The sequence below is a fragment of the Podarcis gaigeae genome (genome assembly GCF_964106915.1).
Source record: "Podarcis gaigeae genome assembly, chromosome: 3".
Classification (NCBI taxonomy): Eukaryota; Metazoa; Chordata; class Lepidosauria; order Squamata; family Lacertidae; genus Podarcis; species Podarcis gaigeae.
In genome coordinates, this window is record NC_139680.1 from 85,423,859 (window position 1) to 85,448,230 (window position 24,372).

The window sequence follows — 24,372 nt, forward strand, 5'->3', positions numbered from 1 at the left end:
GCCTCACTAAGTGAAAGGCACAGTAATATTTCACAACACCAAGGTGTACTGCTAAGAAATTGATTTGACTTTTTCCCTTTGCTAGATGTTTAAATGATTTTTATAATAACTGCCACTGAGCAAGAGACAAATGAATGATTATTTATTCATCTTCTCCCTTACCCGACATTTTAAACAATTTCTCCTAAGGCACAAGAGGATGCACAAATAAGGGTACAGTGATTCATCGTTCGGGGAAGCATTCCCTAGAGGATAACCAAGGACATCCAATTTTTTATCTCCATCGCCTGCTCTGCACCCATTACTCACTGTTTTGTCCCTTGGAGTGTTATGAAGTAGTACAAAGATGGGACAATAAACTGAAAGCAACCTGGAAAGATAGAGATGCACACAGTTCTGTATATAAGGGGGGTGGGGAACGTTGCTAAGAAATAGTTCCAACAACCAAAACCCTCAAGGCAGCATAAGAAACTTACTGAACCTTTGTGCTTCTATAGGACTTCCTTTTTTGGTTCCTTTTTTGGAAGAGCAACCAGTAACACAGAATTCTAGAAGGTACGGTAATTTATAAGCAGCACCCAGTCTCTTTTTTTCACTAACACAAATTGGACAGCTGTGAGACGTTAGTGAAGCACAGCTGATGTTTTCATTCACCAATCTTTGGGAAAGGTTCCTGGCCACCATCTCCAGGCACAACATGCCTTCTTGCGCTACAATAATTAGTACTGTAGGGGATACTCACACTCAGGCAAGTAAATATGCCAGTCTAATTCTCCAATCATACAAGTGGAAGACTATGGCAGCACAAGTATAGTAAAATATTTATTTAGAGAGATAAGGGACAATATAAAACAATAATCAATAATAAACAGATAATAATTATGTGTATGGATAGGCTTCCTTTAAAAAAAAAAGTGTTTAGCAGACATCTAAAACAGTATAGCAATAGTGCCTGGGAGTTGCCAAAGCATATAAGTCTGTCTTTCTGTGTGGCTGCATCAAGCAGATGCAGAAAAGACATTATATGGCACTTGTGAAGGTACCAGTTCTGCAGATCAAAGAGGTTGAGTAGGCACGTAAGACAAGCCTTAAAAGTAAAATTGCTCAGGCTGCTGTACAACATGATACCCTGTTCCTTTGTGTCCTTTTTATGTCTGAGAAGTAAGTGGCACAACTTCCTATGGACCTTCCTATGGAACTTCCTTCATAATAATAGGCTTCACAGTACTGACAAGAATGGAAAAATAGACTCCTTGGCACAAAAAGTGCTCATCTGCTTACCCCAAGCCAGCTGCCCACATATCTGTCCAGTGCCAGGCATGGGTGGGGAAAAACTCAGAAGCCATTTCAGGGGAAAGGAGATAGAAAGACTGTGACCAAACAGAGCAATGTTTCCCCTGGTGTGCACTCGGTTTCCCCTTACCTCCCACACAATGTTTGATATGTAAAATGCATATGACAGGGATCAAATATTTTATTTTAGGGATTGACATTCTGCTTCTCAGAAAATCTCAAACATCACTGCATATTAAAATCTTTAGTGTTGAAAACCCATTCCTTGTTTATTACCAGATGTGGGGCTGGTGATTACGAATATTCTGTCATTACATAACACACTCTAAATATGCTGAAAACCACTCTTTTTCATATCTCCAAGAGTTGAGCCCTGATACTGAATAGTGATTTGAAGTCTCTCATCTGATTCAAATTAAGCTCTGCCTTCAGAGAATTCAGAAATAAAGGGAAATTTTGAGACTGGGCTATGTTGTTTCAGCAGCAGCAGCAGCAGCACGCGCCCCCCACCCCCATGTCATGACTTTCTGAGGCTCAGCATAAGAACTGTGAACAAGTATCTAGCTGGCTAAGAAAACTTGTTTATTTTGATTTGAATTATAAAAGTACACCTCAGACTCAGATTTGTAAATAAGTCTCTGGCTGCATGTCATTAAAGCATTAATATAATCATATTGTTTTTCTTTCTTCACCATTCTAACTTCATATTAAATACAATATTTATGCCATTCTGCACAAGTGACTCATCTAATGCATTCTTTATGTGTGACTGTTGAACAAAAAGTAACCAGTTGCAAACAATGAAGAAAATTATACCCTTAGCTCTAAAACTACATTGCAGAGTATTTCATATGCTATTTACTCAGTAATATCACTTAATTTAATATTAAAAATAAGACTTGAATGCGTATGTCACCATAACCCAAAATAGTCTAATTTGGCTCATTACTACAATGAGGTCGCATTTATCTGCTCTGAAGACACTATTGAGAGGACTTCTGCATACTGTAGTTTAAAAATACTGTTTCCAGTATCAATGGTATTGTCTCAGTTAGGGGCCCAACTTAGACGTCATGGTAAACTATACCTAATGGTTTACTGTGAACCTTGTTTTTCTAGGCTCTTTTTCCCCCTCCTTGCTAGCATATGGAGGAAAGAAACTGCAATCTTTGACATAATGTTATGACTGAACCAGGGATATTGGCTTGTTTTGCTCCAACAATCACGATTTATAAGGCAACAAATTGTGGTTACAGGCTATAGTTTCTTGAGAGTGAAACAAACCATAATCCCTGGTTCAGATTAAATACTATGCCAGAGATTGTGCTTTGTTTATTCCACATGCTAGCAAGGAAGAGAAGAACAGACTAGAAAAGTGTAATCACAGTATATCATTAACTATGGTTTACAATAGTTTGTGTGAACTAACCACAATTTAGGGGTGCTGTTTACAGCAGTAGTCACATATAACCCATAATGTCTGGTTTCAACCTAAGTATACAATTTTCTTCTGCCAAATGTTAGGATTTATGCAAAGGGTTTGTCTTAGATGAACCATATATGTTTGCCTGTTCACCTTTGAATAATGAGTTAAATGCTGAACAGCAATTCTTGGACAAGGCTTATAGTGGCGTGTCACTGTATTATTTGGTAAATGTCAGAAAATAGCAGGTAATGACTTGTCTTGATAACATTGCATGTAAGACGCAGCAACATAAAATTGCTATTATCAATCCTTCATTTTTATTACTTGTTTGCACAGCTTCTAATCTTCAGTATACAGGAATGACCATTATGTAGATGCTATAGCAAGGTAATATAATACATCTGACAAATGATCCCCATATATATGTACAGTTACTTGATCCAACTGAAAATGACTAAAAAAGAGAGATTAAATAATGTAGCCTGTGAAGTCTTTCATTGACCTGGTTTGTTTGAAGAATTAGCTGAATAACAGATTCATTCTCTATCATAGGTGGCTTTCAAAGTGAAATTTAAACAACTGACATTCTAAAAAAGCTAAGCATTGCTGATGAGCAAACCAATATTAAACCAATATTTATTTGGTTTCGTAACAAGAAAGGTGCTAATTTTATAAGCATACTTTTTGGAGATACAAAATGACCATCTCTCTCTTGGACCTTGGCTGCATTGGTATTCAGAGGTGCTTACCGATGTCATTTGTGATGCCCCACAAATGGTTAAGTAGGGGCTAAACAAAATAAGCTTAACAATTTTGAGCACAGTCTACAATAGAGATCAACTGTACTTCTGCAGTTGACCTGAGAGAACGCAGTTGGGTTGGGGGAATGCTGTTGCGAACTGTTACTGCCTTAAAACCCTGTGCTGTCTTCTGGATATGTCTGCTCTCTTCTGCTTAACTTGTATATATGTATGAACAAGCAGATTTTACCAAGACATCAAAGGTTCTAGTATTTTGAGTATCTGTGAAAGGGTTGAAAGAGCTGCCCACAGGACTACAGCACTACTCATCGCCAGAAATCAGAGGAGAGGGAGTAACTTATAAGAGCTGTGGTATGGATATGACCTAACTTTTTAATAAGCATTTACATAGCCTACTATGTGATTACCATGCTTTGCCGAGGGGGGGTCAGGGTAAATTTCCTCAGCACGTTATTAATATAAACTCATTATTCTGCTTTACCCATTGCAATATATCCACCATTAGTTCTGGACCCAGTTTTTCTGGTCATACATTAGTACACTTATTCCTATTTTAGACTGAACTTTTCTTTAACAGAACAAAAATCTAAACAGACATAAAACTATGACATACTTGGTGCCCAGGTTTACCAAAGTCACTCACAAGACAAGATGCAACATAGGCTGCTTGTACATTTTACTATACAGTTGTAAAATACTACCATTCTGTTTATTTATTCCCCTCTCCCCATCTTGCCCCTATTTACTGTAACCCAATTACTTTTAAAATTTCTACTTTCTTTGATATATCCTAATGGTTTAAACAAAAAATAAATTAGCATATTCTTTTGTTATTTCTTTAAGTTCTGCTTCGGGGAATTTGTAATATAATCTGCATATATTAACTGTTTTATTAACTGGTTTTGTTCTACCATATGTGTGCACACATGCAAAGAATTTTAAACTTCTGTTCCAATGTCATTTTGTCACAAGTTGGTGGGTAAGCAAAGGGTCTAAGCCATGTGGGGTTATTTTGACTACTGCTTTCAGAGTTGTTGTCTTCCTTCCATCTTCAAGGTTTAGAATTCTGCCACAATAGGCCAAAATTCTCTTTATTCCCTGAAATCACATTCTCACAGTGATACATATACTCTAGGTGAAAAAGACTGGGATTGGAGGAAGTTTGTCACTAATGAAACACATGCTGTTTTCTTCTGAAGGGAAGATGGATATCAACTAAGAATGCACCAGAAAGCTAGTTCTGAGCTTACGCAAGATCACCAGGGATAATATAATTTACAATACTAACAAGTAAAAATAATGCCTGGTTCCTTGTAACTTCACTTTTAGCAGTGAGGAAACTGCCAGAGGGCCCTCGGAGCTGGACATCAATGTCCAAGCTAAATCATGGTGGTGGAGACGTTCCTTCAGGTATACAGGATTTCTTTGTTATTATGTTATGGATGAAGGGTGGTATAGAATTTTAATTAATCATCACCATCATCTGGTTGGCCATTTTAAGAACAGAATGCTGGGCTAGATGGGCCACTGGTCTGATCTAAGCAGGCTTTTATATTTGGAATAGTGATATGTTCAGTATCTCCAACTCCTATAGCACACAACTGAACACAAACCTGAGAAGTCCCATCTCCCTCAATCAATGGTGGTTAAAGAAATATTTGATATTTTCCTGTGTTAATAAAGAAGGTGAAGTTTCAAGAAGCTAAAACAATTGTTAAAGCTCACAGAATGCTTGAAGAATACCTTGAAGTAAGGTACTTAAAATCAAGTCACATTTTTATACACTATTTATTAGTCAATAAAAAAGGAAGTTGCTCTGATAATCACCAGGGCAGAATTCAAATATATTTTAGACATGGCTACATGGCATTTAAACACTCGGTTTTTCCCATAGATAATGGCACACTTTTAATATATTGTTATTCTTAACAAAATCCAACACTGCTTTTGAAAGGGTATCTCACCATTTAATGTTTGCTATAAACGAAACATTTAAGACTTTACAACCTTAAGCTGCAGAGGTTTTGCAATATCAGGATTTTGCACCTATAAAGGAAACAGTTATTGTGCACTGAACGTGATTGCTCTCATTCAAGTCAGCAAACACAGAAAGCCAGTCCAGGGCTGCTATTAGAAACTAAGGGTCTTTAACAGCACTGGACAACCTTGAAAAGAAATTATGATTAAGAACCTGATTTATCTGAGAGTCTGAATTGATGATCTGTTACATCAGCAAATAATTATTTATGATGAGGAGCAATGATTACTGAGCCAGCAAAGCACCACAAATTCTAATCTTCCACACTGATGTCACAAAGCAGCCTAGGAAGTCCACATATGCCCTTTTGGCAATTACTACCTAGCACAATATAGTTATTGGTATAAGGCCAATAACTGATGCTAGGCCTATTCTGATTTCTGCTACCTTAGAATCATAGAATTTGTAGAGTTGGAAGAGATCCTGAGGGTCATCAAGTCCAACCCCTTGCACTGCAGGAATCTTCAGCTGTCACATACAGGGATAAAACCTGCAACCTTGGCATTATCATGAACCATGCTCTAACCAACTGAGCTATCCAAGCCCTTGTTTAAATCAAAATGGGGGGGGGGGAGTACATGGAGCTACTGTGATCATCCATACTCCCCTCCCCACTTATTCTTTTACAAAGAAAGCAAACACCTGAATGAGGCTATGGTGTGTCATAATATCATACAGACCCTGGAAAAGTCCTGCACACTGAAGGCATCAGACATTTGGACTTTTTTCATAATGGGAACTGCAATTAAATGGCGGCATATAATTGAACACTCCACCCCACTAGACACACAGCAATTCTATTAAAACACTATAATGAGTTGAAGAGTTGGCATAAATTTATATTCTGCTTTCATGGCTAACATTTGCATTATTTGCTCTGTTATTAGCACTTACCTATCAGACCTTTCTCAAGTGTGAAGGTTTTGTTGGTGAACATGCATTCAAAAGCCACGATATGGAAAACTTTGTTCACTGTGTTGTGTGTTCCAACTATTCTGATGTACCTACAAAGGAAGAAATAATGCAGAAGTTGAGAAAATGTGGAAAGTCTACGTCACGCCTTGGAATAGCAATTATGCTAGAAGTAACTATGTTAAGCATCAGTTTTAATTATCTCCTCTGGGTGAAGGCACCTTTATTTGGGGCCATTGCAATTCTCAATCCCCAGAGGTTTGCTGAAAAAATAGATTTGGGGTAGAAAATATCCCACCAAGTGGAAAGCAGTCTAACACCCACCCCAGAGCCGCCTGACCTGCACTAAAGTGGTATTAGAAGAGATATAAATGAATAGTTAGGGGGAGCAGTAGCTGGAGCCTTTTTCCCCATTCAACCTGAATAAATGTAGCAGGCTTATTCTTTAAAAAACACACACAACATGATTGCATTTGATTTCCAAGCAAACAAAAACTGAAGGCTATTTAATTCAACACCATTAACATGTCCATTATACATCCACACTTCAAAACTACAAAACCCCTACAAAACCCAGGCTTCCATTTTTCACTGAAGACATATTATTCAGTAGGTTTTCATCATAATGAAAGGTTTTATACATCAAAGACAAACTCAATAAATCAATCCTCCTCACCTGCAAAAATGAACCTCTGTCTTTTGTCATGCCCTTATTCACATTCCACATTATCACTTGAAACACACAATGGCTTCTATGGTTTGAATCCAGTTCCATGTAGTTCACAGAGGGAGGGATTGCTGCCACCCCACCCAACCTCAACTAGAAATATTTGTGTCACATTGTATCTTGCTTTGGTGGTGGATGGGGGGGGGGGGAAGAGGGCTCCCAAGCTTCAGGAGCAGATTTTATAGTGTGCAGAAAAAGTATAGGCTGGAATATGTTGGAAAATACACACATGATCCTTTGGATCTCAGCCCTAGCTGTTAAACTCTTACTTAAAGTTATTTGAGCATTTTTTGTTTAACAAAGATACCTGTGAACTTCACTCCTGGCTGCACAGCTTGCAATTCTTAATACTTCGGCAAAGTCAGATGGAACACTTCTTGCTAACAGTGGCCTATTCACCCTTTGTATTACCTCTGAGACATCACCTTCTATAAACAAGCATTAACCTTGAATCAATCTGTTCCCCTCATTCTCTAAAGGGAGAGCGAGAGTTCAAAGGTTAATGAACAGCTGAAGCTACTAATAAAAGTTCTGGAAAATCCCAAGTGGAGTACAACATGCCATCTCTGCTGAGCTCGAAAAGATAACTAACAAAAATCATTTGAATAGAATATCCTGTCATCCAAAGTGAAAGAAGAAGCATTATTAAATTAACAAGTTTCTATTCATCAAATGTGACATGTTAAGAGCAATTTCCCAGCTCTTCCACATAATCCTCCATTAAAGATGATATAACTTTTAACTTCAGGGCTGTTTATCATGCTAGCAATGTTTAAAACCTTAGCTTAACTAAAAATGAAATCTTCTGATGGAAATTTAGGAGGTTTTCAGCCACATTTTTATCTACTCAGTTTTCTGTGGGTATTTGGGGACATTTTCTACACTCCATAACGTTTTAAAGGTGAGTGGTAGGTAGCGATAGCTTGAGATACGCTACTCTGTTTTATAAAAGTTCACTCTCATCAATTAGCAAGTTCTGCAACTGGAATGGAAAAAATATATTTTCAAAATTCACCAGCTTTATATTTTCACTGGGGCCTTCCTGTGTCCATTGTGAAGCTGGCTGTGATTTTGTTTTGCTCCTTTTCTTTTAGTCATCACTACTCGGGTTTTAAAAAAACACATAAACTCTGCTTACCACCAAGTTTATTTCATGCATTTATTTAAACAATTCATATACCATGGTCTCCAAGCAGTGATTCTCTAATTTATCAGTTTTGTTTTAATTATCTTTGAGGAAGCTTGTTTCTGTGGCACGGTTTCAACTCCCAATAAAATTATTCCTTTTTTGCTCCAAAGACTAAACACATTATGGCAAAAATTGCATTTTTATATACAGTTTGGAAGCAAAGGAATACAGCAAGAACTTTGTGAAAACTTTGAAGAAGCAAAGTCCAAATTCAGGGAAAAATCAAATTAAAAAATTATTCTTACAGTAAACTTTCTAGGCTGCCATTCCAAAGGGAAATTACTCAAGGTGGAATACAAGAGTAACCCTCCATGCCTGACAGAACATTCAAACTCTGCAATGCACATGGCTATCATAAGGTTACTTTCAGCCAAATCCAAACCAGTTTACTCTCCTGTATTTCAATGGCACCCAAATGGCTTAAATACACTGCTTTGTCTTGGTATTTTAATATTTTGTTGGAAGCCACCCAGAGCGGCTGGGGAAACCCAACCAGATGGGCGGGGTATAAATAAATTATTATTATTATTATTATTATTATTATTATTATTATTATTATTAAATAAATTGTGATCCAATGTCACTTCTCTTTTAGGAATCGAACAGGCACAGTTCTCACAAACCATAGATAAAGAGCTAGATCTATGTCTTGTCTGTACCACCTCAAGCTGCAGCAGAGAAATTATATTATGGAGTACTTACCTATGAAAAAAAAATATATGCTCAGAGCGCTAGCATACAAGGCAAGAAGAGTGGAAAAGCATGCAAGTCCCTCTAGCTGTCTAACCTGTAGCTTTGGTTGTGCATCTGTTGTGGGCCAAAGCCCCCCCCCCCCGACCTGCTGCAGTTAGGAGCAGACTCACTGTAGGAGGGAGGTCTGGGAGAGGATGTCTTGCCCAAAGGCCCTCCAAAATCTACAGCCAGCTTTATATAGAAGGTTTGCTTTCACAAGTTGTCTGAAAGCATCTTTTTTATATTGAATAACTGAAACTCGGGATATGACATGCAATGGCACTTCAACAGAGAAAGTATGTGGGGTCTTGCAATAGTGATCAGGGACAGGCAACAGAGGCGTATTTAGGGGAGCACAACCAGTTCAGTTGCAGTGAGTGCGGAGCCTCGGGGGCTCAGTAGGGGATACGACAACTATTATTTAGAATGGAGCATGAGATGTGGGGGGGGGTTGCTGAGACCCCAAGGTCCACCACTGCAGGGGTCCACCACTGCAGGGATCCACCAGCCTGCAGGCTTTATCCAACCTATCAAGCATTTCAGAATGGCACATTAGCCCCCAGACCCATTTTACTGATGGCAGCATCACTGCCACCAAAAAGAAGAACCAAACTTTTGAACAAAGTGAGGCCACTAGGTATCTTTTCTAGTGCTGTTCTAGTCCCCACCTGTATTTTGGCTGCAGCAGAGTACAGCTGGGACCATTTGGACCCTTTCTGAATGTCCTAATGTTTTACTTCTGGTGTTTTGGGGTATCAGAGCAAGCTGGCAGTCAACACAGGGAGCGATTTCTGCTTGGCTCCTGCTCATATTCTTCTCCCTACAATGAGAAATGGTCTCCTCAAGTGTATAAAAGGAACTGCAGAGAGCACAAAGTGAGAGGAGGAGAAAAGGGCAGTGTGTGTGAGTGAGAGTGTGGATGGGTAAGCCTGCTCACCACTAAAATGCAACCCTCAGTGGATTGAAAATGAGGGAATGTGGCCCTTGAGTTTTAAAAGGTTTCCCAACCCTATTTTGTATACTATTAGTGCATTCTATATTTATATCAATATCTATGTGCCTCTGCCTATCCAACTTCTAATTGTTTCAAGTAATATACGACAGAATAATGAGTTCCTTGTTTCATTTTTCATATTAAAAGGACTTGTGAAATAGAAGGTACACACACATACGCACAGAGACTGAAGCAGGAGATGAGGCTGATGGTAGGTAGTACCATAAGAAATACCTGTAATTATACTCTATTATATTGTCATTTATAAAACACCTCAAATAGCTAGGTGATGACCAAAGGAAAGATAAATAAGTTCTGTCCTCTGGCTATAGGAATATTTTAATTAGATAGTCATGACACAGTTGTGTAATTCAGAAGTATGGCTCCATTAAGTGAGATCTAAAACATCTAAAAGATGTGGACTTGAGAAATTAAGGAACCCAGAGAAACATTCCTCTACCCTGCAGCATTGCCCCAAGAGGCAGCATTTGATAAATTACTGTCTACAAGGATTACTGTCAGACAACAAATAATAAAGTAGCTTAATAGCAATTGTATGGTTATAGAAAACAGTGCAAGAAGACCTAATTGGTTTAAAGCCTTCTGTTCCAGGTCATGGCACAGGGCCAATGACAGCTCATGTCACACTTCATAAAAATCATATCTGAATGGAAGGCCAAAATTTTAGATGTGTGCCTCTCCCTGCCCCCTACCAATGTTTCCCTTTAAAAGTCATTTTTAAAATGCAAAGTCAGCCCGATCCTCCAAACTGATAAGGGCACAGAAGACAACCGTCTTTATCCAAACTCTCAGGGGGTACTGCTAGAAAGAGAGTGTGGTTATTTTTCAGTATCTCTAAGGTCCTCCAGAGCAACTCAAGCAGATGGAAGATAATTAAACCTTAAACAGGGCTGAAGATGGCAGATACACAACAGATTGTCCACCTCTGATGAGAATCAAAGTTTTGGCAAGAGTACTAAAGCAACCTATCTACGATTTCCAGTTTCAGTCATTTTCCTTCAACAATCAGGTTTGTTTTCATACATGTGTTTCAGAGTTATGAAGGAATGGTAATGGTAACAAGTGAACATTTACTGTTGCTTTTCAAATGAAGGTAGATTAGGATGATTAATACATTAATACATGCACTTTTCTTGCAAAATACATTTAATTTGCTTCATTGCTGTCCATCAGCAAATTATTCATTATCTCATATATATTCAAACTCTATCCCATACTTAGGGAACCATTAGAAGTCCTACTCTAATGCTCTAATCCTAAACAAACATGCTAGGGAGTAAGTTTGTTGAACAAAGTGGGATTTACTTCCAACTAAAGCATGCATGGGATTACACTTCAAGACTGTGTATGGGGTTTGTATTCATTTTTAGGTTAAAGAGTTTGTACTGATATGTATACATATTGTTTTTAATCCCTCAACAAGCTCAGGAGAAGTGGAAGGAGAACTGCTTAACCTGCTTTGTTAGGCTTGCTAGGAGCAATCCTTAACACATCAGGTCAAGAGTCTGCTATGGAACAGGGAACAAGGAATATTTCCAATGTGGATTATTTCAGATTTTATCCATTGCTGCTTGTAAGCTTTATTCAGTTCCTAAGTCAAAGCTAAGGAAAAATCAAAGCAGAACAAATGTTTTGCACAGATTTGTTCAACTGTACATTTCTCGGTATCCCTGGAAGTCTTCTATTTGGAAAACTTTGTTATATATTTTTCAGTATAAGCCAAATCATGTACTAATGGAACTGACAAGGATTCCCTGCTAAACCTCTCCATAGGACATACAAGGCTTATTTCTCATAAAAATTGCTTGCACATAAGCATTCATAAGAATTCAGGATTTACTAAGTATTAAACCTAGAGGTTCAGCAGTGTTACTTCAGCATGGCTGCTACGCTCTACTTAATCAACACATTTGTCTCAGCATTGTCATCTCATAACCTGCAGACATGGAGTCAAAATAGCTATGCTTACTTATCTGCAACTAAAAATTAATTATCACATTTGCTGTTTACTTGGAGAGTAATAAGGCAGCTGCCAAACAGATTTCTTTTCTATAAATCTGTGTTTTTACAAAGCTAGGTTTCATGTCAATAGTGCTGTCACTAGAAGTTTGCTTGCTCAACGGTTTGGCCCAGTATGAGAGTGCATAGCATATAATTTCACCTTTTTCCTGTCCCTCTTTTTTGCACAGGGATGAATATGAATCTGTACTGCATTGTTTTTCTGTCCCACAGGCTGCAGCAAATTTATGTGTCCACAAACACTAATGGATATGGGTTCCCTACTTTGAGAGAATCATAGAGTTGAAAGGGACTGCAAGGATCATCTAGTCCAACTCCTGCAATAGAGGAATATTTTGCCCAATGTGGGCTCAAATCCACAACCCTATGATTAAGAGTCTCATGCTCTACCAACTGAGCTATGACAGCTGAATTAGAATTACATTACGATACCCAAATAAATATTTTTAATTGATACACAAGTCTTCAAACTGACAACCAACCTCCAGAAGTTGTTGGACAACAACTGCAACAATTCTAACCAGCATGGCCAACAGCAAAGGGTGATAGAAACTGTTGTAGCTAGAGGTCATCAGTTGTAGTCATAAATTATACACATACACAGTCATGAGAAAAACTGAAAAAACGTAAATGAAGATAAAGACAATACTCAAAGAATGGTATTCAACTAAATTTTACTCAGAGTTGACCCACTTCAATTAAAGACTGTAACTTAAGTTATGTTCATTAATTTCAATGGGTGCACTCTGAGTAAAACTTAGTTGAATGTTTCCCATAGACCCTAAAAACTACAGGCCTAGCCCACAAACTTTAAAACACAGCCAGACTGTTTATTCGCATGACTATTCCCCTGAGAGCACCACCTACAAGGGGAGAGTGGATCTGGGCACAGTTACCCCCTTCTAGACAGGATTATCGGGAGATGTTTATGTGGGGCTGTCTCTGAAGACTATTAGGAAATTTAAATTGGAGCAGAACACATTGGCATGTTTAGAATCAGGCTATTTTTTGTGGAGTATGCATCTCAACTGTTACAAAGGCTTCTGATCTGTTTCTGGGCCCAAAGTGTGCACCACCAATACTGAAGAGGCTGTGATGAAGTCAGCATCTCCAGTGGGTAAATGGGGTGGTATCCAATGATGTCTGCAAACAAACAAAACTGATGCTAATGTATACAGTGGGACCTCTCCTGCTCCATGCAATTTCCCACTTCTACGCTAGAGAGTCCCCCAACCATTTAGAGTAGATTTTGGGGGTCTGCAGTGAGCTGCAGGGGGCAGAAGCAGAAGTAATGATGCTTCTATGATATTGGATTTCATTCATAATGAGCAACATTCAACACCCTGGGTGGTTTGCTGGTTCAACAAGGAAAAATGTACAGTCACAATTATATGATAACAGCTCAAGAGTATTTCACACTAGTGATCAGCTATAATAAAGCTCTCTAACCAGCTAACAGATAGATATATTGCTCTGTTATTCTTACAGCAGTTAAGATTATTTAAACACTATTTCTACAACAACTTATTTTACCACTGAACAACTTGTACTACTGTCACAACAAAGAACTAATTGTACTCTAAGAACCCATCCGTTTCCTACAACAAAAGCTCTCTGCAGTTTGCTTCCCTTATTTTCTCTCTCAGGGTGAGCACAGCTTTCAGCCTTAATCATGCATTTGTCCATGTGGTAGGAATTTATTCTATAAATTCTATAAATAATTAGATCTGCAACCTTAACAATTTACTCCAGCACCCTGGCTTTATGAATTGCATTTTCAACTCAAGACTATAAATTAAAGTCTGTTTTTTCACTCAGCCCAACTGGAAAACAAAAACAAAAAACAAAAGTCAATGCCTGACAATAAAAACCTAATCTTCTTCCAAGTGAAATCAAATGGATTCTGAGTGTATGGAACATTTTCGTAATGGACAAACTAGCTATGTCTGAATGATAAATTCAAGCAATATGCAGTTCTATTTAACCATCAGACTCAACGGCCTCAGATCAACCAGCTACACTGAAAAACTTTGTTCTACTGCAATTTTAAAGAACAGCATAAATGATGGCGATTTCCAGGGAATTCATGATGGTTGCAGGAAGATGATACTTAAGCTTCCCCCAAATTTTCTGTGTTACCTGGTAGAATGCAGAGCTCTGCCTTCAATTCAATGATGTATCCTAATTGCCTGTTACAGTTTCTGAAATGATAAGCTCCCCTTGGGTACTTTATTGCCTTTTTAATATAGTGTGGGAGCATGCAGGTTGAGCTTAAGGCACAATAACTAGATCTGGGTTTCTCTGGTCTGAATCCCTATGCAAGAATAAAGTTTCCTGCAAATAAAAAAAAATGTAGTCTTTCCCAGCAAATAAAAAAGTTTATCCTTGAAATATAATTTATGACACGTTGACAGAAAATGCAATTACTGTATGTGAACTGAAATTTCTACTCTCCAATGTTCCTGACATATAACTACAGTTTTAGAATATTTTTTACCATATATGTAATGAGATGATGACGACAACAACAAGAATTTATAGTTGCCTCAGCCATGCCGGGCACCTTGCAACAAATTATAAAACCACAATAAAACATAAAACATTAAAAACTTCCCTATACAGGGCTGCCTTCAGATGTCTTCTAAAAGTCAGGTAGATGTTTATTTCCTTTCTGATGGGAGTGAATTCCACAGAGCAGCCCAGACAATACTGTGAAGGCCCCTTTGCCTAGTTCCCTGTAACCTCACTTCTTGCAATGAGGGAACTACCAGAAGGCCTCAGAGCTGGATCTCAGTATCCAGGATGAATGATGGAGCCACCTCCTTCAGATATACAGGGATGAGGCCATTTAGTCTGGAAGCTGCATTCAAGATTAGCGGTAGTTTCAGAGTCGCCTTCCAAGGTTGCCCCACATAGAGCACCTTCTCACCTACACACTAGGCTCACCTGTCCTACAATTCATGTGTGGGGGAAACTTTTGAAGAGACTGTTATAAACATAAAACCCATCATGCATAGGTTTGAAGACAATCTGTATCACACACAGAAGTTATTCATCAGATCTGGGCATACTCACATCAGATTTCACATGTACATCCCATTCAAACGTAATGTCAAGGCTGTACTTTTGCTCATGTCCAAGGCAGGACTAAAAGGCATGATTATGCTATCCTCTGCAAATGGGGAAAGTATAATCTCATCAAGCCTATTATAAATCCACAGGATTACCAAATTAATCATAATTTTTGTTTGAACAAAAGGTTCTTGTCAATTCAGGATTTAACACAATGATTTGGTTAAGTATAGACACAACATTTTCTGACCTATTAACCACAGCAGCACCCCTCAAACTTGTATGCTTCTCTGAGATCATTCCACTTGAATTCTCCCATCCCTATGCTTTTCAGTGATATCTATGGTTGCTGTTTACTTTTGCATCAAGGGCACTAAATATATTTAGCTTTAAACTAAAGCCTGAATTGAAGAAAATGTGGGTAGTATTTATCATTCTTTGTGAGAGACAAAGGTGCCATAGTATACTGATCTGCTCTACACAAGCAGCACATCAGTGCAGTAACAGGAAAGAATATTGTGGAACCTTAGAGATTAGCAGATTTTTTTCTCCCATAACTCCGAAAATTATTCCTAGATAGAATTCATCACTTCAAATTGGGGGATCACATGTTTGAATGTTTTCTTCGAACCCCATAGCACAAAGGAAGCAAACCTGTCAAAGAGAAAGCTAGACTACAGCCCTTCTCTCTGGAAATTCCCTTTCTCCCAGCAGGGCGAACAGTTTTACTATCTGATCTGTTGTTTGTGTAGTCTAGTTCTCATATCCACAAGGAAATGGGGAGGTGAGGGGGCTTGAGGAGAGAGAAATAAAATCTGCTGGGCAAATCACATTCTATTCCCATGAGAAGTCACAGAGACTTCAGAAGCGATTTTCCTTTCACAACATTTCCTGTATCTATAGCAACCTATTTCTATAGACAACTGCAGCTACCTTTCATTTTCCTAATAAACTGAAAGGCTTTTTAATGTCTATTATTTCTGTTTGTGTAGCTGACTTATTTGATGTGAACAACTACCATTACACTGTGTACCACAGATTCAGTTATCCACATTATGAAATCCACGTAATATCACAACTCAAAGCAGGGGGTTTCTTCTGAACAGGACAATCTTGTGGGCACCTTAAAGATGAAATAATTTATTACAGCATAACCTTTTGTGAACATCAGATACACATGTACATAAAAGGTGTGTGTGTGTTGAAAGCTGGAGCTAAATGGCAATGAAATACAAAAAGTAGTTGTAACAATTTAATTTGGGCTTAAATGCATCCATCCAACTTCTACATTTTCTCCCTTGACACCCATATGTGTGTGATTGTGTGTGAGAGATGCAAACTGAGGATTGTACATGTATCTAACAAAGTAGACTCTAGTCCATGAAAACATATTCTATAATGCATTTATTAATATTAAAGGTGGGACAAGACTCTCTGTTGCTTTTGCAGCAACAAGTTAACATGGCTACCAATCTGGAAAAGACAGGATTGGAGTTTCCATAATATGTGTCTGTAACTCTGTGAATGATAATGGATCAGTACAAGTGTACTAAAACTGCCACGCTTAAAAGGCAAGAAGGGAAACAGGTATGTGTATACTCTGCTGCAACAACTTACCGTTTTATCTTGTTATCTAGCTCACTAAAAGCAAGTGTAATTTGACAAAATGGCTAATGCCACAGATAAATAAATCTGAAGGGGGGGGGGTCGAACTGTTTCCAAGCTTCTTCTTCCATTTGAACTTTTAAAGCTACTATTACTACACAGCTGACATGCCTCAGACTATTCAGAACTATTCCCATTCTGATAATTACTGTCCTTAGCTTACAAAGCTGTTTCTGCCACAGAAACACTCTTCAGTTTGTACAGACGAGCAGGCATTAAAAGGCAATTCTGCATTTGTCTTTCAATAGGAAAGGAAATCGTGTCATTCAGCACAACCTAAGATTCTAATTCTTGACAGATCTGTCAAATGCATGATCCTTACCGCCTACACAGCTGAATCAACACTTACATAGCAAAATAGGGGTGGGAAAAGAAGGGGGTTACTATAAAAGGGTTGGAAAAAACTAATACAGAAAGCAGATATGCACCTTTCAGGAAAGCTACAGTCTTTGTTTTACTACAATGGACATCTGTGCCATGCAAATATTAGCAGCTTACAAAGCTGAACAATTACTGAAGCTGCTAAATTTACTATTAAGACTAAAAATCAGGATGCTTTCTGTTTAAAATCACTTGAGGCTACTTTTCACTGATTCCCTCAACCCTTCATGTCTTATTACTCATGAATTGACAAGCCGCGCAGTAATTTTAAACTATCAAACTTTATGATTCATCAGAAGCAGCTGACTGCATCGTAACTTGATTTCAGATATATTTAGAAGGGGATTCTTAGAAAGCATAACGTGAGGAGATATGTGTTTAGCAGTGGATAGAAATTAGATATAAGTTTACAGAATGCCATGAGATACCCCCCAAAATAAAATAATCTATTTGGATTTAAATCAATATGGGCACAATCATAATACAAGAAGAGCCCCCTTTCCATGCAATACTGCATAGCACAAATATAGTGCAATTCTAATCTTTAGTGTAGTAGAAGAATCACAACAAGCTGGGAGTGAAATCTAAGTAAAATAAGTAAAGGGCTATTCTAAGATGTGAGATCTTCGGATAAAGGGGGTATACAAATTTAATTAAATAATAGCTGATAAAGAAGGGAGAAATAGAGCTGGGTGTAATACCCATACTGGTGACACCATACTCCAAACCAGGGGTCAGCAACCTTTTTCAGCAGTAGGCTGGTCCACCATCCCTCATTTAAAAAATGAACAAATTCCTATGACCCACAAATAACCCAGAGATGCATTTTAAATAAAAGCACACATTCTACTCATGTAAAAACACGCTGATTCCTGGACCGTCTGCGGGACAGATTTAGAAGGCGATTGGGCCGCATCCAGCCTCCAAGCCTTAGGTTGCCCACCCCTGCTGCAAACCCTGACTGTTTCCAACAGATATTTATGAATGAGGAAAATAAGTATGTTAGGGGGAAAGTATTTGTTGTTCTTGTTTAGTCGTTTAGTTGTGTCCAACTCTTCGTGACCCCCATGGACCAGAGCACGTCAGGCACTCCTGTCTTCCACTGCCTCCCGCAGTTTGGTCAAACTCATGTTGGTAGCTTCGAGAACACTGTCCAACCATCTCGTCCTCTGTCGTCCCCTTCTCCTTGTGCTCTTCATCTTTCTCAACATCAGAGTCTTTCCCAGAAAGTCTTCTCTTCTCATGTGGTGGCCAAAGTATTGGAGCCTCAGCTTCAGGATGTGTCCTTCCAGTGAGCACTCAGGGCTGATTTCCTTCAGAATGGATAGGTTTTCTGGAATGCTCTAGCTTTCTCCACAATCCAGCACATGTTTGCAATTTCGTCTCTGGTTCCTCTGCCCCTTCGAAATCCAGCTTGCACTTCTGGGAGTTCTCGGTCCACATATTGCTTGAGCCTTCCTTGTAGACTTTTAAGCATAACCTTGCTAGCGTGTGAAATAAGTGCAATTGTGCGGTAGTTGGAGCATTGTTTGGCACTGCCCTTCTTTGGGATTGGGATGTAGACTGATCTTCTCCAATCCTCTGGCCACTGGTGAGTTTTCCAAACTTGCTGGCATATTCAGTGTAGCACCTTAACAGCATCCTGTTAAAATTTTTTATAGTTCAGCTGGAATATCATCACTTCCACTAGCCTTGTTATTAGCAGTGCTTTCTAAGGCCCATTTGACTTCACTCTCTAGGATGTCTGGCTCAAGGTCAACAACCACACCACCTGGGGTATACGAGAAATCCATATGTTTCTGGTATAATTCCTATGTGTATTCTTGCCACCTCTTCTTGATGTCTTCTGCTTCTGTTAGGTCCTTTCCACTTTTGTCCTTTATTATGGTAATCTTTGTATGAAATGTTCATTTCATATCTCCAAATTTCTTGAACAGATCTCTAGTTTTTCCCATTCTGTTGTTTTCCTCTATTTCTTTGCATTGCTCGTTTAAGAAGGCCCTCTTGTCTCTCCTTGCTATTTTTTTGAAATCTGCATTCAATTTCTTGTTTCTTTCACTATCTCCCTCACATTTTGCTTGCCTTCTCTCTCCCGCTATTTGTAAGGCCTCGTTGGACAGCCACTTTGCTTTCTTGCATTTCCTTTGCATTGGGATGGTTTTAGTTGCTGCCTCCTGTATAATGTTACAAGCCTCCATCCATAGTTCTTCAGGCACTCCTTCCACCAAATCTAAATCTAAATGTTTATGAATGAGGAAAATAAGTATGTTAGGGAAAAATTATACTATCAGTAAATAAAAATTCTAGAACGTTAAAAGGAATCCAGAAGATTTAAGATGGGTTCTAAAGAGTTCAACCCAAAGCACTGCTAACCCACAGTACCATCAGTGCAAGGACTACTAACCGAGTTACTGAGCCTCCATTTCATCAGACACTTCATTTTCCAGACTGATGCACAATGTAGAAAACTGCACTTATAGCACAGTAGCCACACTTTGGAAGTGTATATGCCTTGGTCCATGTTCAGGGGGGCAGCCCCCCAGAGGTGGAGCTAGCTGCTCTGACACCCAGAGCAGTGCACATGCTGTGCACTCAGGGGTGGGTGGTGGGGCTAGCCGCCCGCGGGAGTGGGCCGAGTGTCCCAGGAGGGCGCTGCCTGCGGTAAGCATTCAAGGGGGGGCGGGGCGGCAATGTCACCCCCTTCAGCGATGACACCTGGGGCAGCCCGCACCCACTGCACCCCCTTCCTCCGCCAGTGCAGCCCCCCCTCACCTTTGCACCCAACCCTCTGACCAGGCTGTAGTATTTTGTTTGGGTGAAGGAAGCCACCAACAGCTTCCCATACTCACAGTGTATAGTAATGCATAGGAACAGTACTTGATTAGAGACAGAGGCTGTTAGCACACCAAGTTGGAGGGGAGGAAATGAAAGAAAGAGAAAATATGGAGGAATGCGAGAGGAGGAAAGAAGGCAAATGGGATAGACCAAGGGAGATAAAAAAGGATAAGTGCCTGAAGCTGCCATTGCTCCTTCCCAAACCCCATATCCCTTGTCACCTGCGAGCCACAGGAAGCCTCTGCTAACTAATTCCACAATGATGGTTGCCTGCTGTGATTCAAAAGTCCAAGTGGGCATTGGGCAGCTGCCCTGGAACTGGAGAACTTGTGTGTGTCCCCTAGGGTAGGGAAGGAGGTGAGTGAGTAAAGAGGGAAGGAGGGAGGGATGGGAGATCCAGAGGGAATGGCCAGGAGAAGTATTGATGGAAATTAGAAACTTAAATACGAAGGGTGGTATTGAACTGAGTTTTACTCAGAGGAGACATATTAAAATAAATGGACCTAACTTAGTCACGGTCATTAATTTCAAAGGGTTTACTCTGATTAAACCTTAGCTGAATACCATCCAAAGGTTAATAAAAATTTTGGGAGACGGAATCTGTTATAGGAGAAGTGAACGCAAAAGAGGCAATATGGATGGATGAAAGAAACTGACATTTTGTGGGGTACAATTAAAAAAGAACATCAACACAGTGAAGGAATTTAGCCATTTGGAAAGAGCCATTATCAAAATGTCACTAACTGCTGGCTGATTGTGCCAAATTCCTCCAAAAATGGGCAAAATGTGAATTCTACTAAGCAAGTTTTTATCAGCTCATAGTCTCTTTGTAGAGCAGTTGATGATAGCATCTGAATCACTCTAGAAATATGGTACAAGAATAAGAATGCTAGAATGCACCTCTCCATACCATTGCCTTGAACAGGAGCTGAATGTTAAATAAATAGCATGTTCTGGAAAACATCATGACTCAGGCTCTTCTGAGATCCCTGTGCAAAGAGATAGCATTCCATGGTTGGCATATCTCACTTACTAGCGTAAAAACTTAGTAAAAGTTTTAAAAGGTATATAGATAATGGCAGGATATAGATAATCATTAATGCATTTTTAAAATCCTAAAGCTGCAACTGAATTCTCTTTGGCAGACTTATTCCACTGCTAAAATCAGCTGGATGGGTCTTTTCGTACAGAAGTCCCGATGAACACTTTGAGAACCACAAAAAGAAACAAAGCACTGGTAAGACTGCAGAGCTATAAATGCATCCTACTATCCTTCTTCATGTGATTCAGATGAAAAATCAAGTAATCCCATTAAGCATAATTCTGCCCAGAGACAATTTCCAAAAGCCAGTTAGCAAATTGCCGAAGACAATGAAGCACCACATAATCCTATCTACTAATCTGTAGGTGAGTGCAGTTGGAGATAAAAGACATAAATGTAATGTGTTGTATCACCAAATTTGTGATGACCAATATGAAATAATTCATATCCTAATTATTTAAACAGATACAGAAACACGTTCATCTCTTCTTGTTGCTTTTGCTTGTTATTGAGGTTGATAAAGACAAAAACAAAAAAGCCCGGCTGAAAAGAACAAATCTTCCAATCTTTTTTCCACCCAACTTTCCTTAAAGGAAAGACAATTTGAGTAACTTAAGTCTTCTATATCCTATATAACTATAATAGTGGGAACATAATTCTTCTTCTAAAACCTGGCCATCAATATTTTTGCTGCTACTGAAAAACGGAAAATAATTTCAACCTTGGAATGGTCTCTAATGCAACCAAGAAGCCTTTTATGCAGCTACATACCACTGTAGTCATACTGAGTTATAGTATCAATATGAGTGCTATATGCATTTTATATAGCAGTTCTTCAGCTATCTTTTAATATTTTCATACCAGTTTAAAATAACAAAATATTCCTGAGAGTCTAGCAGTAATGCACAGTAGTCTGCCATTTGACAGAAACAAGGCCTGAAAGGTGTCTGAGTTGCAGAAATAACTCATTTTTCCTTTTCTTTTCTTTTACACCTAGTGTAGGAAATCATGAAGAGTAAAAGCATTATTTTTTAATGGGAACTCCTATAAAGATTACTATGTATTCTATAAAACCCTAAACAGGTTGGGCACTTCATTCATTCATTCATTCATTCAGCCCTATATCCGAGGACCACAATATACAAACAATATACAATATAAAAACACAAAAATACATACTATAGTAACAAACAAAAACTATGCCCCACCCTCCTCTCTCACACACAGTTTAAAAGGCCTTCGATTGTTTAATTAGTCAAAGGCCTAGGAAAAGAGAAACGTTTCTTCCTGGTGCAGAAACCTCAGAAAAGGCCCATTCTTGAGTTTCCACCCCCTGGACCACTTGGGGAGGGGCCACATGAAGCAGGGCCCCAGATCATGATTGCAGGGTCTGGGTCGATTAATATGGAAAGAAGTGGTCCTTGAGGTATTGCAGTCCTGAGTCATTTAAGACTTTACAGATCAAAACCAACACTTTGAATTCGGGCTGGAAATTGATCAGCAGCCAGTGCAGTTGGGCCAGGATTGCTCAAACCATCTTGCCCTGATGAGCAACTCGGCTGATTAATTCTGCACCAGCTAAAGTTTCTGAACCATATTCAGAAGCAGCTCCGTGTATAACACAATGCAGTAATCTAATCTACAGGTTACTAGAGCATAAACAGTTAGGCTACCCTTTTCCAGACAGGAGCACACCTGGGCCACCATCCCGCTCTGTGCCACTGAGGCCACCTGAGCCTCAACTGACAGCAAAGACAACTGCATTGTTTTATAATGTTGTTACCTATCCTTTGGCATTGCAGAGGGTTCAACTAGATGACCCTTGGACTCCTTTCCAATTCTAGGATTCTAGGATTCTATGAACCCCGGTATAAAAACATGGCCAACTTCATCCAAAGAGAATCCTTAAGCAAAATATTAATACAAGCATTTTTCTTGTTAAAAAGGACTTCATGGCATGTCAAGACAGCCAGTCATTTTTTATAAAGGACATTTGAGGTTTAGAAGTTAAAGAATGTTTAAAATAATAACAAAAAAACCCAAACAGCTTCCCCCCCCCCCCCAGAGTATTACCCTCCTGTATATTACATTATTTGCTGTGGTGCATATGCTTTGAATGAGTTTGACATTTTCTGGTGGCTTGAACAAACTTCTAGTGCGTTCATAAAACTTCTCAACAGATCATATAGGAGGTGATATGAATAGGTCTGTTAACTAGGGCTGGATCCAAAAGCACATTTCCTCATGAGGAAGGCATCTCCTATACATGGAAAAGCTGTTTAAATCTTGCATTAAGATCTTGGCACAGCAAAAGTGAAATGACTTTGAAAGATGTACTTCCAATTGCATGAGAACTAATATAAAATCCTGACAATTATGGTACTGAGTGAATTCTTGTGCAGGTACCTGAAGAATATCAGTGGCGGCAGTTGTCCTTCCATTCATGTTCTTAGGATACAATTCAATAAATCAAGGTTTACAGAAAACATAAAAATAATTTTATATGCAGCCGAAAGTCTAAACCTATGGCTTTAAACTAGTTTTGTTTCACTGGCACCAACAATCAAGCTTAAATTCAAGTACTTATGTTTAATTGGAATGTGAATTGTAGTATTAATGAGTTACACTGGATTTGAAATGCTGATGTTAGTTTTTTTCTCTTCTGAAACTTGCTGCTTCAAGCTTGAACAACATCTTACCATTTATATCAGCGGAAAAAAGAAAGTGGTAAAAACCTACCCGAAGTACAGAGTGAAACAAGAACTAAATGCATTTGTAAGAATAGTGGACTCCAGAGGTAGCATGCATTATCCACTGAATGAACTAGAGCCAAGATCCATTAAATATAATATGAAACTTCATTCCTAGAGAAGTCAAGTAAGCTTTAACCTTAAAATGTACATGATATCATAGTATAAAATCAATCCTTTTCAAAGCTTTGAATTTCATTGCCTCATGGGGGAAAAATTCCAGCTTCCCACTCTCAGCAAAAAATACCCTGGATACTAAAATACACATTTTCTACAGTATCATTTACTTTGCTTTCAAGTATAAGGGCTTACTAACTTGCATTATATTTTGTAAACTATGCAACATAGTCACTAGCTAACAGCTAATTACTGCTGCCCTCCAAAGAGGACACAGCCAGCAAATGTCATTTATTTTTTAAAGGTTATTAATCAGGAGTGGACAATGCACCAGATTCAATAGAGCCACAGGGTCAGTTATTTTTAAATCCTACTGTATTTTATGGAAGGAAAGAAAG

General features: G+C 38.8%; 1 protein-coding gene and 1 long non-coding RNA gene across 6 annotated transcripts in view; one reads left to right on the forward strand and one right to left on the reverse strand.

Annotated features, from left to right (window-relative positions):
- Positions 1-24,372, reverse strand: part of BTBD9 (BTB domain containing 9) — a 157,350-nt gene that overhangs the window by 62,847 nt on the left and 70,131 nt on the right. For all 5 annotated transcript variants that reach the window (XM_083732478.1, XM_083732476.1, XM_083732475.1 and 2 more), the window contains exon 7: positions 6,413-6,522. In XM_083732478.1, the coding sequence (XP_083588604.1) occupies positions 6,413-6,522 (110 nt within the window). The remainder of the gene's footprint in view (positions 1-6,412; positions 6,523-24,372) is intronic.
- LOC310841681 overlaps positions 21,238-24,372 on the forward strand; it is a 29,776-nt gene continuing 26,641 nt past the window's right edge. Inside the window, exon 1 of the long non-coding RNA XR_014562686.1 lies at positions 21,238-21,302. This is a non-coding gene — a long non-coding RNA (uncharacterized lncRNA). The remainder of the gene's footprint in view (positions 21,303-24,372) is intronic.